The 16,051-nt window shown below is 37.7% G+C and overlaps 2 protein-coding genes and 1 pseudogene across 3 annotated transcripts; 1 reads left to right on the top strand and 2 right to left on the bottom strand.

Moving 5' to 3' along the window:
* Positions 1-1,080: 1,080 nt before the first annotated feature.
* LOC132134450 (probable peptidyl-tRNA hydrolase) lies at positions 1,081-3,196 on the bottom strand (annotated as a pseudogene).
* Positions 3,046-9,184, top strand: LOC132137534 (phosphatidylinositol polyphosphate 5-phosphatase type IV-like). 2 transcript variants are annotated; one of them, XM_059547584.1, is made up of 11 exons: positions 3,046-3,160; positions 4,337-5,187; positions 5,842-5,965; positions 6,040-6,137; positions 6,232-6,356; positions 6,904-7,023; positions 7,180-7,287; positions 7,375-7,536; positions 7,656-7,771; positions 7,853-7,989; positions 8,138-9,184. In XM_059547584.1, exons 2-11 carry the CDS (start codon positions 4,397-4,399, stop codon positions 8,271-8,273), a joined length of 1,917 nt encoding a protein of 638 aa, XP_059403567.1. In that variant the 5' UTR covers positions 3,046-3,160; positions 4,337-4,396; the 3' UTR covers positions 8,274-9,184. The 2 variants fall into 2 exon arrangements, with proteins under 2 accessions (XP_059403567.1, XP_059403558.1); XM_059547575.1 differs by lacking the exon at positions 3,046-3,160 and adding an exon at positions 3,460-3,633.
* LOC132137545 (mitochondrial-processing peptidase subunit alpha-like) lies at positions 9,127-14,516 on the bottom strand. Its single transcript, XM_059547594.1, has 13 exons — positions 14,391-14,516; positions 13,877-14,079; positions 13,705-13,784; positions 13,505-13,587; positions 13,325-13,419; positions 12,716-12,816; positions 12,372-12,635; positions 12,190-12,282; positions 11,983-12,101; positions 11,811-11,901; positions 11,673-11,735; positions 10,688-10,832; positions 9,127-10,424 (listed from the first exon to the last, which is right to left on the bottom strand). The coding sequence occupies exons 1-13, from the start codon at positions 14,435-14,437 to the stop codon at positions 10,255-10,257; spliced, it is 1,554 nt and encodes a 517-aa protein (XP_059403577.1). The 5' UTR covers positions 14,438-14,516; the 3' UTR covers positions 9,127-10,254.
* Between the last annotated feature and the right edge of the window lie 1,535 nt (positions 14,517-16,051).

Raw genomic sequence — 16,051 nt, 5'->3', positions numbered from 1 at the left:
CTGTAACTAATTTATAACTGTAACTGCACAATTAAACGTAATGTAATTATGGCAGGTTTGCATAAATTAAAAGACCGCTGTTTGCATTCATGTGTGTTTTTTATGCATGTGCATGTGCATGTTTATTTGTTTTGTGAAAGATCTGCAGCATAAATCTGACTGACATAAATCATTATCCGAGCAGGCAGGTATATTGTTATTCCTTTGCATTAATTATCAGATAAAACAGATATTAAAATTAGTCATGTATTAGTTAATTGTGTAAAATAATAAAATATGTTGTGAAAATAATGATGAAACAAACTGATGTATGTGCACAATTGAGAAATGGATACTTATGAAGCTAAATCGCAGCCCACGTCTCACGAGGTAAATATTTCATTGAAAAAAATCTATGTAATACAAACATTTTCGAGAAATAAGTAATTTGTACAGTTCATAATTGGTAAGATAAAAATACACTATGTAGCTGTGTATACACACCATGAGTTCGACTTTCATTTTGTGAACCGTAGGGAACAAGTGTATTAAATTCATTCATCAGACGCAAACATACACAAGTTTCAAATCCACTGGCTCAGTTAACATTTATAGTATAGCAATAATAGCAGTGTATATCTTATTTGCATTTGAAGTGATATTATAAATCCTGTAAACATATAGAAGGTAATTTTTGGATTTCTCCGGTTCTCAGCACTGACATTTAGCACAACCAGGAAATATTTACGCACATACTCACAAGACCGGAAATCCAAGATGGCGGAGACATGCAACTAGCCCATTGCAAATAAATGAAACTTCTGCAGTTCCTCCAGGAGCCTCTAGGGGTTTGCAATTTAGGAAAATCAGTTAGATACTATAATACAGCTTTGTCACCCTGACTGCTACCTCCTAATATACTGAACTTTAAAAATGACAGAGACCTAAAAAGTCAACTCATTTAGCGCATAATTATGAAAAATGATTCTGCATTGATGTCAGTTTTGGTTTTGCCCTTCATGACAATATCCTTCCCTCTTCTGGAGATCTAAACATGGCACCATAACAAAACTCAACTCGTTCACAAAAGAAATACAGTAATCAGACATCTCGTGTGTAGTGACAGAAGGTGAGCTCTGTGTTTGCTCTTCTGTCTGTGGTGTCCTGAGGCGTTGAAAGTGTCCTGGTTTTATTCTTGCGTGACACTCTTCTGCCCTCTGCTGGTGAAGTCTGGGATTGCGAGTCTGTGATATATGTCAGCAGAACATGACAGTGTCTAGAACATTTAGTTCCTCTTGTGGAAAACGTCCCACAACATGACGGTCAACAGGCGTTTTACCCAACGGTCGCCCGATACCAACGCACAGCCGTGGCATCACCTGCAGGGACAATAAACATGTGCTGTTATAATGAATTTCTACAACAAACACTACTACTGATGTAGTGATGCTCTATGATAGATAGATAGAGAATATGTTCGGGTGAAATTAAATATTTGCTAGCTGGGGAAAAAAATTATAACAAATTAAATAAAGAAGAAATCAATTCAGATAACCAAGGTATTACAGTGATGTTATAGCACAATACAATGCGTCTCACATGCTTTTGCCACACTCATGCCATTGACATTCATGAGCAACTTGGGTCAAAGAAGAACCAACTAGATATCTTGAAGATACAGTGACCGCCCTTGGAACCTGTCGGTCAGATCTCCAGCTATACAGTGCTGCCAAATGTTCAGCTAACATTGTGAGCACAGCCATACCAACACAATGCCGAGAGCCATTCCTGCCAGGGTTTCCCAGCCCAGCAACCTGAAACACAACAGCAATACACAATGAGACTCAGTCATATACACACTTAAGATGAACTAGCACCAATTACGACTGTTAGTAACCTTATTTCATTAGTTAATTCCTTTTTTACTTGTCATATATAACGCCTTGCCAGAATGGCCACTTTATATATTGGGCATATAAAAGAATCACCCCCATTTAAAATAATGCCACTTTATTGCTTTGCAGCCTGAAATGAAGATGGATTGAGTTTTTGTTTGATCATGCTGTATTTACTCAGTGCAACAATTGAAAAAATATAACACCAACATGTCAAAAAAAACAAAACAAAAAAAGCCAGAATCACTGAGAAAAAAGGATCACCCCCTTGCGTCAGTGTTTTATTGAACCACCTTTTACTTTAATTACAGCCTTAAGTCGTTTGGGATTTGTCTTATTTGCACATCAAGACTTTTCAATATTTGCCCACTCTTTTTTTGCAGAACTGCTCGACTTCAGTTCAATTTGATGGTGAGTGTTTGTGGACTGCAGGCTTCTAGTCATTCCACTGATTTTAAGTCTGGGCTCTGACTATAGGCCATGCAAGGACATTCACCTTTTCTCCTCCAGCCACTGTCTGGTTAGTTTTGCTGTGTACTTTAGGTCATTGTCATGTTGGAAGTTTAACCCCTCTTCTTGACTTTCTCTGACAACTTTCTGGCAGAGGGCAGCAGATTTTCCTCAAGAATTTGACTGTATTCTGCTATTTTTCCTTCTATCCTTTCAAATGCTGCATTCTTTTCTGCAGAGAAACACCCCCATAATAGGATATTACCACCTCCATTCTTTACTGTAGGAATGCTGTTATTTAAATGGTGAAAAAAATATATCCAATAATTAGTTTTGCAGTTAAGGGAAGCTAATCTGAAATGAATGTTGTTGACCGAATTGCATTTTGTTTTTCAGAATTCACTCAAAATACAATTTACTGTATTAAAACTGCTATAAATGGGCAGTTAAAAGCGTTAATATCCTTTACTTTGTTATCCATCCAGATCCAGTCATTCGAATTTCCCATGTAATGAAAAAAAAGGTCAGTGTAATGATCAGAACATTTACTTCTATATTCGCACACACACGACATGTCTTTCACAATAATCAGTACAGGATTTTCAGTGGCTGATTTTTAAAACATTACGCTTGGTTTCAACAGTACTGAGTACATCGATAGTTCTGTAAACCGACCACCTATTTGTGGAAATAATACGAACGCGATTAAACCGCGAGGGGGCGCTGTTTTATGAAGCGCAGCTGCTGGCGGTCCACTCACCCTCTTGTGGAGTTGTTGTTTTTTGTCTGGCGTTGCTAAGGAAGTCAGGAAAGTTTGCTTCTTCAGCGAACTGGAGGTAACGGAGAGCTGCTTCACCCTCAAAATATGTCATTTTATGCTTCACACATATGTATATGTATATTTTGCAAAGGGAAGAACGCTACATTTTGAGTGTAGCGGTAGCTAACATATATGTGGGCATCGCATGACAGAGTTTAACATCGCTTTGAGGAACAGATTTCAGTCATCTGGAATCACTCATCAGAATACATTTCAGGCTTAGTTCGTGCTTGATTGGAGCTTATTTTTAATAATAGTTATGTTTTTATTTTTACGGTTTGTACGGTAATGTTGCTAATTGTAGCCCGTTGATTGTTGTTGATAATATTGTTAATTTACGAGGCCTGTTTAATATATGTCTTTTGCTAAATTACATTTTGTTAGATGTTTAATTTATTATTTATCCGTCGATGTTTTAATAAAGCTTAACGTAGGACTGCAATTAATTGTTTTTGTGTTTCTGCAAAGCATTCTTCCTTTTATCACGAGGTTTGTGTTTTAGTTGAATTTTACTTAAACGTCTTCATTATTTAGTACATTTATCAAACTGAGAATTTCCCAATTTAACCCTTTTTTCCCAAACCCAACTGCGCTATGGGGTCGAAGGACAAGTTAGAATAAATGATAAAGATTTTACAAGATGTATGTTATCTTTCTTGTTTTCTAATGTAGTATTCCAAGTAAAGCTGGTCTGGGACAATATGTATATAATTTGTTGTTATTGATATTGACCTTTCTCTAATATTTTAATATTGGGTAGAAGAAGATTAATGTTTTCTGTACACAATTGCATTCACATTTATATTTATGCATTTAGCAAATGCTTAAATAGAGGGGCATAAACAACTTAATAACACAATAACAAAAAAAATACATTTTATTTTAGTGCATTGGCAGATAACAAAAAAAGAAAAAAGAAAGAAAGAAAGAGAGAAAAAATCTATTGTTATACCAAAATAAAAACATGTGTGCTAGCCAACTTTAAATGGCTAATCTCATCTTTGTATTTTAACTTTTTATATTTAAACAACATTGCATCTTACACAATGTAAACCTGTACATGATATTTAAAACATTGGGTAAGATGTGGAATATCACTTAGTTGAACAATATGCAAAGTATTGCATAATCAAAGACATAATTGACATATTAATCAGAAGTCCTCAAAATATACTTCTTGCTGTCTCCACAGGATGTAATCATCGGAGTACCATGGGACTTGTTTACATCTAAAACCAAGTCTGGCAATAGGATGAGTGAGCATGGAGACAGCATCGTCCCGTTTAACCCCACAGATCTCTGGTCAGGAGAACCAGCTTGTAAAACAGATATTACTGTTCTAAGTGTAAACCTGAGGACAGAGAAGAGCAACAAGGAGGAGCTCAAAGACATCAAGAAGCCATATGAAGGTACCAGTCTACTTCAGGATGAGCATAACAAAGACGCCAAGCTTAGTTCATTTAATCCTCAACCTCCCTCTCTGCCGAAGCCCGTGGGATTGGGAATGGGGGGAAAAAACATCTCATTTGAAGAGAAGGTGAGGGGGAGAAGATTGAGGAACAGCCAGGAGAGTCTCACCGACCCGGGAGAGACAGGGTCTTCCACTGATTCGCTTAAAGAAGATGCCTCATCAAATGGCCAAGGCCTTGCATCCGGACGTCCCCTTGATCTCCCACCCATGGAGACACCACCGTTCAGGATTAGGACCTGTAGCTTCTCCGAGACCGAAAATGAGCGTATCGATCCACATAAAGAGCGTTTGAAACCGTCCAGAATTATTCTGTCCCCACTGCAGCCCAGTGGCACATATCCTCCTCTGGAGAACAGCGCAGCCTCCACGTCCTTAAGGACAACTAATCGGATTGACAGGGATTGTCTGGATTACAGTGCGGTGGGGAGAAGGGGGCGGTCGGAGAGGCTTCAGAGGAATCTGAGCGATAGCCGGCTGTTGGACACCATGGTGTCGGACAGTGCCTCTGTCCATTCCATGAAGTCCACCTATAGCGTTCTGAACCCCATCAGACCCCGGGATGTGAGGAACAGGTGAGAAGCTTGTGCTTTTTTATGTGTTTCTTCTTTTCTTTGAAAGCTATCACTCAGCAGATCTCAAACTTCAGCTTGAACATGTCATGATCACGGCTGATGTGCCTTCTCGATTACCTCTTAAAGAGTCCTAAGCGTTTAAGCCTTTTCGCTTATGTGAGCATTTTTGTGTGAATGCATGATACAATTAAAATTTTATGTTTCAGAAGGAAGTAGACCATCATTAATGTTCCTGCGGGAATGAGCGCAGGCGTTTGCCAGAGTAGGTCGCTGCTTACAGAATAACCTGAACTGCTTTAGCTGTGGGTAGTGAAAAGAGAAGATGGATGTCTATAGAGATATTAAAGAGGAAGGATGAAGCAGTGTGAATGCAAAAGAGATTAATGGATCAGTGAGATGCTAGTTCAGCAACTGTCAAACTGCATCAGGAGAACAAACATTCATGTTCTACTTGAGGTTCACATGATATATGATAATAATTACTTTCATTCTATGACTGATCATTTAAAATTGTTCTGTCTTTATTAAATAATGCAGTTATCTGCTTGCTTTTAAGAATACATTATGCAACAGATGTTAGAAGGAGCATTTCCGAAATCTTTTATTCTTATTTAGCCATTGTTTTCCTGAAAATGTACTTGCTTATGGTTTTAGGAGCTTTCTGGAGGGCAGTGTTTTGGGTAACGGTGCCTTGCTGGGGGCAGAAGAGCTAGACCGCTACTTCCCAGAGAGACGGCTCGGTATCTACGTTGCCACATGGAACATGCAGGGAGAGAAGGTGGGGAACAATACTGTTATTTCTAATGTTAAGTGCATAGCTGCAGTAGCCTAAGCTTTCACTCTTGGTCTCAGGGTCTTCCATACAACCTAGATGATCTGCTGCTCCCAGCCGACACAGACTTTGCACAGGACGTCTATGTTATAGGAGTTCAGGAAGGGTGTGCGGATAGGTAAGACATTCCATTGCTTTTCACAGCATTTTTATGTTGTCTTCTTCTGATAGTGAGCACATTTACTCATTTAGTCTCTTCATGTTTTCCACAGGAGGGAGTGGGAGATCCGCCTGCAGGAAACTCTCGGACCGTATTACGTGATGCTGTATGCAGCAGCCCATGGTGTTCTCTACCTCACTATATTTGTCAGGAGAGATCTCATATGGTTCTGTTCAGGTAAAGCTTGTTTTTTTTCCTTCTCCAAATTAATATATGTTATGCATTACCATTCAAAAGTTTGGGGTCAGTAAGATTTTTTAAATCTTCTGAAAGAATAATCTTAAGCTCATTAAGACTGCATTTGTTTGATCAAAAATACAATAAAATAGCAATGTTGTGAAATATTACTACAGTTTTTTGTAGTTTTAAAATGTAATTTATTCTTGTAATGGGAAAGCTGAATTTTCAGCAGACATTACTCCAGGCTTCAGTGTCACACGATCCTTCAGAAATCATTCTATTATGCTGATTTGCCACTCAAGAAACCTTAATTTTATCAGTGTTGAATTAATAATGATATTAGCAGTTCAAAGGAACAGCATTTATTTGAAATGGATATTTTGTGACAATAAATAATCCTAACTGTCACTTTTGATGAATGTTTGATTTCTTTAATTTACCTTGCTGAAAATAATTATTAATTTATTTGTAAAACATCCCACAGACCCCAAACCTTTTTTATAATATAATACAATATAAAGTTGGTCTATTTCTGCTGCTACAGAGGTGGAACATGCTACAGTCACAACCAGAATTATTTCTCAGATTAAGACTAAAGGAGCTGTGGGTATCGGCTTCACTTTCTTTGGGACATCCTTCCTCTTCATTACGTCCCATTTCACCTGTAAGTGGAATTTTTCATGAAAATTTAAAACAAGTCTAAAAGAAAACCACCCAGTTATATAAAGGGCGTTTGAATAAATGTTTATAATGGCTATGGCATTCCATTTATTCCCAACTATAAATAAACCCAACCCAACAATCTTTTTGTTTGTTTCAGCTGGAGATTCCAAAGTATATGAGAGGATCTTAGATTACAACAAAATCATAGAAGCTTTGGCACTTCCTAGAAACCTTCCTGATACCAACCCTTACCGCTCCACAACATGTGATTGTTTCTGCATTTGTCATATTTAGACTTTAACTTTTCTTGCTAATGAGCATATTTCTTTATTTATTCTTTGTTTATTCTCAGCTGATGTCACAACCCGTTTTGACGATGTTTTCTGGTTTGGAGATTTTAACTTCCGCCTAAATAAAGCCAGAGGAGAGGTGGAGGCCATTCTGAATGGGGGTGTGGGCGCAGATATGAGCCCACTATTACAACATGACCAGCTGTTGAAAGAGATGAAAGAAGGCAAGTTAGATGCAAAATTACAATCCTGTGTAATTGATACAGTATTTATGCTCCTTTCAAGAAAAATGTATTTATTCTTTGTACTTTAACAGGAAGAATCTGTGTTTGTGCATTTGTAGGTTCCATTTTTAAAGGGTTTCAGGAAGCAGTTATTCAGTTTCCTCCTACGTACAAGTTTGACATCGGTTGTGATGTCTATGACACCACCACAAAGCAGAGAACACCCTCATATACAGTAGACTTTCTTGCTAATTGCATGTATATCACTATATATACCCTTTAGTACAGTTGTTGATTTTTTCTCATTTGTTGACAGGATCGGATTCTTTATCGAAACAGACAAGCAGATGACATTAAAGTGGTCAAGTATGCATCTTGCTCGTCCATTAAGACATCAGATCACCGGCCTGTCATTGGGATGTTTCAGGTCAAACTTCGTCCAGGCAGAGATAAGTAAGCATCTGTTTACGATGATTTTAACACTTGTACATGTTGTTCCAAGCTTTTCATCAATTTACAAAATAAAATGTACTGCTTTGAGGTCTGTTTATGTTTCATGGAGGTTTGAGAAACCATTAAATCAGTGCATTATCCTCCCCAGTATTCCTTTGGGTGCTGGCCAGTTTGACAGAAGCCTGTATCTAGAAGGAATCCGAAGGAGAATCACCAGGGAGCTGAAAAAGAGAGAGGCAGTTATGAAAAACCAGAATAACAGCACGGTTTGCACCATATCCTGATCAGGGACCAGCTTGTGAGAGCAGTAGGGTGATCAAATGGGTAATTTCAAACACCAAGGTACTGACTTAGAAAGCTGGACTTTCGGGACCAAAGGATAACTCCGTGCTATAGATGTCAAGTGCACAGTCCAGGGACTAATAGACTTCCGCTGGACGTTTAGCAGCTAATGTTGGAACTATACAACATGATATAAATCTATAAATTATACTGACCAGAGTAAATTGTTAACTGTACTGTACATCCGCTATTCCTAATTCATTTTTTGTATTATTTCATATTCTGGTATTTAACTTGCAAGCCAAAAGTTCTGTTCTGTGTATGGTTTCAAATGATTGTGTTTCATGGCCTTGTTAAACCATTAACTGATACTGTAAACACATACCAGTAAGCTGATCCTGCTCGTTTTATTGGCTCCTGGGTCTCATTTTTGAAGAGTTAGCTAACAGTTGTACTACTTTTTAAAAGGGAACTGTACTGTAGCATCATTACCAGTTTTTATTTATGGACTGACATTGATATGTCAGTGTGGGATCATGTAGAGAGAATGACCTTGGGTTAAACTGTGTGCAGAATCTTAAGTGAGGAGGCACAGACTATACTTGAGTTTACTTCCTTAACATATCCAATTTAATTCAGCTTACTTGATGTCAAGTGTGATATATGTATGGGAACAGGAACGACCATAGTATTGGTATTGCTTGTGCATGGATCTCATTGACTGTGGTGTAACATTAAGTCACGCATTCACATCATGAATTTCAGTTCTATTTGTACTGAAAGTGCCTGCGATCTTTCTCATGACTGCCTCAGTGACTTCAAATACATTCTGCGGTTTAAAACCAAACAATAGCCTGTTATAAATGTTTGTTTACTATGTAAAGTAATATAAAAACTCACACTTGAAGTGTTATTTCTCATGAGTTTGTTTTTAATTACACATTTTGAATCAAATATGTCTTGGGATTCAAACATAAACCTAGGAAATGGTTTCTCTATATTCAAATCGTACATGAAAAAAATAATACTAAGGCTCAAACTTTTCATTCTTTTAAGAGACCACGAAGGTTTTTGCTCATGACAGATTCAACCATTGTCATCTTCTTATTAGGCAGTGGAAATATCTTAATAGTAATGGAAAAATATAACAGTAAACTTGTACTGATGAAGTACAAGGGAATAAATATATTGTTGTAGCATAATCCAACACAAATGGCTAAACAGACATTTGAAAAAACTGTGTTCATGTTGACAGTGATTCAGCAAGAGAAAAGGGGTTTATCTTTATATACACTATTCGCTGCTAGGCTGAGTGGTAGATAAGACAGTCAGTGTCATTCTGTTCAGATATTATATCAAGGTTGTTTTTTTTATATCAAGGGATCATTTTAGAGATTTGTGGGGAAAATATGGTGCAGAATATCATTTAGGTTTGCCCAGTTTTACACAGAAAAGTACAGCCTATGAACAACAATGTAGAAATGGGAACAAATGACATGGAAAAGTGCACTAATTGAGCCAATTAAGATAGAAATGTGAAATAATGCACTGGTGTGTAAAACTAAACTTAGTCATCACCAAGCATTTAAAATGTAAAAGAATTCGCCACCCAAATATGAAAATTCTCATTTACGCACCAGCCTCGTGTCATTACAAACCTTTCTTTCTTCGATGCAACAGAAAAGAAGATATTTGGAAGAACCAAGCCAGTTAGAGCCCTCTGACTTACTTTGTACAGACAAAGAACTATTTGTTTAAAATATCTTCTGTTATTCCACAGTAGGAAGTCCTACAGTTCTGGAATGACATGAGGCTGAGTAAATAATGACAGAATGTTTGAGTGAACTAAAGTCATGTTTTAAACACTTTATAGAGGAAATGCAACCACAGTCCTTCTAAGCATTGCACTTAAATTCCATCAAGAGAATATTTGTTAGGTCGGTCTTCATTTTTTGCCTCTAGATGGTGCCAGCTGTCTGTCCCCTATCGGAACAGGCGATACATGCGAGGCAGACGTCCGTCTTTACTAGAGAGAGCGGCCTGAATGTCCTCATACGAGGGCAGCTCTGTCAGATCTCCCAGCGCTGCTACCGCAGGCTTACCACGCAGCATTTTCCTTGTAACTCTCTTGATGTCACTGGCTGTAACGTTACCTAAAACAAAGAAAAGTGGAGAGAAAAGGAGCATGTTAATTGATATTTTTACCAAACAGACTTCTCCAAGAAAAATCTAGTGAATGGTATGATACTGATATACCATATTAAATATGTACAGTCATTACACTCCAGTCTTCAGTGTCACATGGTCCTTCAGAAATCATTCTAATATGCTGATTTGGTCAAACTTTTGAAAGGTTGTGTATTAAGTATTTTGTTTTCATATAGGCTTTATACTCTGCAGTACCATCAATACTTACTGATGAGCTCACACAGCTCATGCGGCAGCTTCCTTTTGTCTGTCGCAAGTACTTGTCGACCTACATCTTCAAAGATGACCGGTCGTGACTCCAGGTTCATCATGAGCATGGATTTCAGTTGTGTCTTGGCTCTCTCTAGCTCCATCTGCACAAGTGAGGTTTCAGGTTATGAACGCAACAAATTCACTAGGAGTACCCTTTTCAGACTGCGATGACGCAGGATCACAGTTATTAACATTGTACATCTTAAACAATATTCATTTTTAAAATTGTAATACACATTCAAATTTGACATCTGTCTGTGTTCTGAACACTGTAATCAAGCTCTTAATATCGGTTTCCTCTATTGGAAAGTCATGGAAATCCTATGGTGGATTTCACAGGGTTTCTGCAGGTTTTATGAAGGCTTGAATAGCTCTGCTCGCAACCACTCGAATGTGGAAATAACTTGTACTGTACTTTATGAACACATCTTGCAAAAAAAGTCTTGTTTTCTTGTGAAAATATTAAAATTTTATGAGAAATTTATAAAAATTAAGTGAATTTATGTTTAAAATAAATGCCTTATTGAGAGATGTTTGTGCTTGTTTTCATCAAACTCATTTTGCATAATTTCTTAGAAACGAAACCATACATGGTAAAATTACCTCAAGTAATCGTAGCTTGATTTAAAGACGTTTAGATTGGAAACGGCAAAAATACAGATGAAGATATACTTTTTTTTTTTTGCAGTGCATGCAACATGTAATGCCAAGACTTCATAAATTTCATACCTTTAACTCAGATTTAAGACCTTTCAAGGAATTAATTTGTGGAAGGGTGAATTAAGACTAAGATTTACACAAACCCTTTTTGTATGTTTTGCTTTTTGAGCAAATCTGCGAACTCTGGGGAAAAAAGATGCATGTTGTAGTTTCCATTCATCACTATAGAACCCCAGAAATGTGACGAGGGTCGATAACAAATGCCAAAAGGAAGTTCTTACTTCTCCTGCTGTCCCAGTCATCTGAATAAACTCCCTTGTAATGATCTCCACCATTTCTCGCACCTAAAAAAAAAAAAAGTAAATAAAATAATGCAGTGTATGGTAGTCATATTTACAACAGAAACCTAACTACAGTACCTGTCTGGGGTCTGCACTTGCATGGATACACAGCAGACCACTATCTTCATAGCTGTGGTGGTACGAAGTAGCATTGTACATCCAGTGATGCCTGTACAATTGACAAAAATGGCTGAAAGCTGTTCACTACATTAATAACAGTGGCATTTCGGAGCGTAAAGAGATGGCACACCTGTTGAGCACATTTAGGTAGAGACGGGTGAACATGCCTTTTCCAGGCCCTCCGGCAGAGAAGGATCCTCCACCTCCCATCATCATATTGAGGACTGCAAAGGGGATGAAGTCATCCTCCTATAATTCACAGACTTGCGTCAGCACACAACCATTATCAGCAAGTGTGAAACTGTACTGATTTGACTGACTCAGATGTGTAACGAACCAAAAAAGAGCAGCTCTCCAGCCCAATCATGATGTGCGTTAGTTCAGGGATGGGTGTCGGACCCAAACTCACATCTGACATGTCCTTCACCATCTGACATGAGACAAGCAGCTCAGCTGAAGTCACTTAGGAATCTTTAAAAAAACCAAATGATGTTTGCTGGCCTTAAAAAATGTGTTCACCTTAACAATGCCACCCGTGTATTGTGCTACAGACTTGTCGACGTTGGCAGGTGTGCTCGCGCCCCATACTGGTTTAACATTTAGGAGATACTTCCTGGCACACTGAACAAGCTGCTCGTGTTCAATCCCAACCCCAGCCAGCACCATGCGCTGCGGACAGTAATAACTCTGTAGGTACTTATGAAGCAGCTTCCTGTCGATCTTCTCGACATTTTCAGGAGGGCAGAAGCGAGGTAGGCCCACGGTGTTGCCCCTGTATGCGGCCTAAATATTGGCGAGACCATCAAAGAAGACTTAGAAAGCTCATTTCAATAACCTACAGCAAAGTATAAAGTCATACTCACCGCATGAATCATTTCTGTTAGTAAAGGCTCCGGGTCGGGTCTCATGTTCAGATCCTCCAACTCAAACCGAACAGCCATTCTGGTCATCTCAATCTCCTCATCTGAAGACATGAGGTACTTACACAAGTCAGAAATATAATAATTTTGTAAAGTTTTTTTGAAGACTCTTATGCTAATGATACATTTTTTCAGCAATCTTCGATGAGAATGTTGAGTAAAAAGAACAGCGTTTATTTGAAATATAAATATTCTGTAACATTATAAAATTCAACTTTTTCTCTCGCTCTCTCTCTCACATACTCGAAACTTTTGAATAGTAGCGTATCACGATTTCTAAAAATATATTATACAGCAGCAAAACTGCTTTTAACACTGATAATAACAAACATTTCTTAAGAATCAAATCAGCATATCTGAATAATTCCTGAAGGATCATGTGACACTAAAAGACTGGAATAAATTCAATATATATATATATATATTTTTTTTTTAAATAATATATTAAATTAAACATTACAATTTTAATTATTCCAACACCTGTCATACATCTTTAACGGTTTCAAAAATTAATTAAAGATACATTGAATCATTTGTGTTTCAGATTCTCACCTAGTAAACGAGGCTGTAGAACCGCATCTGACAGGAGGTTCACTACAGTATCGAGACCCTTCACTTCAGCTGAAACTGCATACATGGTTGTGTCCCTGTAAATGATAAGAAACAATAAAACATGCTGAATGAAACGGAAAAGAATAAATAAAAAAAAAATTAAAAAAAAAGTCTTCGGACCTTGATGTTTGGCAGTCACATATGCCTCCATGTTTCTCAAGTGTTAGAAGAATATCATCTTTACTTTCAAACTGGGCTGTGGACTTAAATCGAAGAACCAGTCAGACTCAGATTGGTTTAGTGCATTTAAATCAGAAAAACTGTCAAAGCAGAAAGTAGAACAATCATGCAATCCAACTAATGAACATTAACTGACTTACAGAAAAGGAAAGCTTTTCCAAAAAGTGTGCAATTCCGCTGGGATATTTTGCTTCATGACGTGAGCCTGAGTTTACTAGAACTAAAAACAAGCAGATGAAATAAAACCATGAGTGTCTGGTTCAGCTCATTTGAATCTAACAACATAGTACATGCTACACATGCTGCACTCACTTCCAACTGTACAGAATTGACCAAATTTGTTCTGAGATGCAACTTTGAGTCCGTTTTCTAAGGTGGTGATTTTAGTCTCGTATTTCTCCTGTCCGTCCACGGAGGCAAAGACCGGTTTGGGGATCCCGGTGAGCGGTGTGGACAGGGACACATTGGGGTACGCGCCGCCGCTGCTGTACTGACGACATACTGCGACGCCAAACCTGCAGTAAACCAAACTCACTGTACTGTTTCTACATCTCAACATTAAACACACGAAAAAACAGTTAAACCATAAGCAATAATAATAACATATCCACACCGGCGACAGACTATGCTGTCAACACACAGGGAAAGCACGCGAGATTCTGAAGTTTCTCACATGTGCATTATCGCTATAACAAATGATTTGACAAAGTTGACAGAGAATATAAAATATATAATTTTATAAAGTCAGCGCAAACATGCTGCTACGGATCTACACATGTAACGCTCTTCCTTTCGATGCGTCAGTAATTAGTGCATTAGATCAAACCTCTGCGCTCGGCTCCAGCCTCTTAATCTGGACATGTGAGCAGCCATGTTGGATTCGATTTGACCATGAACGTTGCCCGGAAATGATTATTAAACACTTCCTATTCTAATTTCTACTTCCTGGGGTGCTTCCCTTTTTTTTTTTTTTTTTTTTTTGATTGCAGTTGAAAGAACAACAACATATTTGAAGCAACAGGGGGCAAACGGACACCATCACAAGAGGTTATGTTAGAGACATAAATTTACAAGACATATTAAAGATAAAAAAAATAAATAAAAAAAAATGTAAAGGAAAGAAAGGATAATTTAAAGGTAGCTTACAATAGACTCAATAATGTTACAAGTTTTTACAGCCTTTGAGTTCAACGGTTTTGACAAATTCTTAAAGGAATTAAAAAGGGACTTTATATCAGATGAAAACATTCTAAAGTTAGGTTTGCAATGGATGGCTCTGGCTTTATGTAGGTGAAATTTACCCAGAAGACAAAGCAATAAAACAATATGCTCCATATTAATGTCTTTGGAATGAAAATCTGACACAAAAATAATAGATTCTGTTAATTCTATCATTTTGTTACAGCAAGAAAAAATTAACATGGTAACTTCAGACCAAAAGGATTTGGAGAATGGGCAATGATAAAACAGATGTAAAATAGATTCTTCATCATAATTACAAAATGAACACATTGAGGATATATTCTCAGAAAATCTGCTCAAAAATAAATTACAAGGGTAGTATCTATGAACAATTTTGAAATGGAGTTCTTTAATTTTACTAGGGATAAATAATTTGTGAGAAAAGGTCCACAAGTTTTTTTAAATCAGAGTTCGGATAACAGATCGGGGTGCTTCCATAGACAGTACATATATATAGGTAGACGCCCTATTGGCCGCTGGGCGATGAGATTTGCGGCCGCCATCTTGAACCGGTCGTACTCCTAGTTCCCTTATCGAGTCGGTCTCTCGACATTACGTATGGGGAAATCCATTTCCTCGAAATTATGAAGTCTGATTGAATAACTCTTTTGCTTGCAAATAGCCAATGGCGCCCTCGCCCTCACCTGATTGGCTGACAGCCATCAATATAGGTGACGGCGGGCGCCAAAAACCTCAGAATCTTTTTTCTTCACTTGAGTCTGGTTTCGCCGTGGATTCAAGCATACAGAGCGGAAAATTGTGGAAAATTATCCCCTCTCGCGTTCCGGTGATTTTTCTCTTATAATGTCTCTTTGCCGCATGTGTGTTGGGCCCATTGATTTCCCGGACGCACACGAGCAGTGTGTGCTGTGCCTGGGTCGCAGTGGCGGTTCTACATTGAAATACACCCTGGGCGAGACCCCTTTCGAGCCCCCCCCCCACACACACAAAAATAAACAAAGTTCTGCACAAAGTTATATTTTATTATAACAACATAAGTGGTAATTTATTAACTATTGCAATTTAAACAGCAAACACACTTTTTAAGGTGCACAATTTCCACCTCCAACATTGCCAAAGGACAATGAACACCATTCTGCACAAAATATGAGTATAAGTTATCAGAACTTAAATAAATATACACTATATTAATATGCCAAAAATATATACAATCAGATATATAAAAAGTAACAAAAGCAGAGAGCAACAATATTATCAACAAAAAATATTAAGAATATTTGGGCT

The sequence above is a fragment of the Carassius carassius genome, chromosome 4, assembly GCF_963082965.1.
Source record: "Carassius carassius chromosome 4, fCarCar2.1, whole genome shotgun sequence".
NCBI lineage: Eukaryota > Metazoa > Chordata > Actinopteri > Cypriniformes > Cyprinidae > Carassius > Carassius carassius.
This window is presented reverse-complemented; position numbering and strand designations above follow the sequence as displayed.

What these genes read in the sequence shown, in the direction of transcription:
- LOC132137534 (XM_059547584.1), top strand. Translation starts at nt 4,397, where the DNA reads ATGAGTGAGCATGGAGACAGCATCGTCCCGTTTAACCCCACAGATCTC. An exon ending in CCCTTACCGCTCCACAACAT is followed by an intron (nt 7,288 to 7,374) that starts GTGATTGTTTCT and finishes GTTTATTCTCAG; the next exon opens with CTGATGTCACAACCCGTTTT. An exon ending in CTTCGTCCAGGCAGAGATAA is followed by an intron (nt 7,990 to 8,137) that starts GTAAGCATCTGT and finishes TATCCTCCCCAG; the next exon opens with TATTCCTTTGGGTGCTGGCC.
- LOC132137545 (XM_059547594.1), bottom strand. Translation starts at nt 14,437, where the DNA reads ATGGCTGCTCACATGTCCAGATTAAGAGGCTGGAGCCGAGCGCAGAG. An exon ending in TGGAAAAGCTTTCCTTTTCT is followed by an intron (nt 13,588 to 13,704) that starts GTAAGTCAGTTA and finishes CTTCGATTTAAG; the next exon opens with TCCACAGCCCAGTTTGAAAG. An exon ending in TAACAGAAATGATTCATGCG is followed by an intron (nt 12,636 to 12,715) that starts GTGAGTATGACT and finishes GCCAATATTTAG; the next exon opens with GCCGCATACAGGGGCAACAC.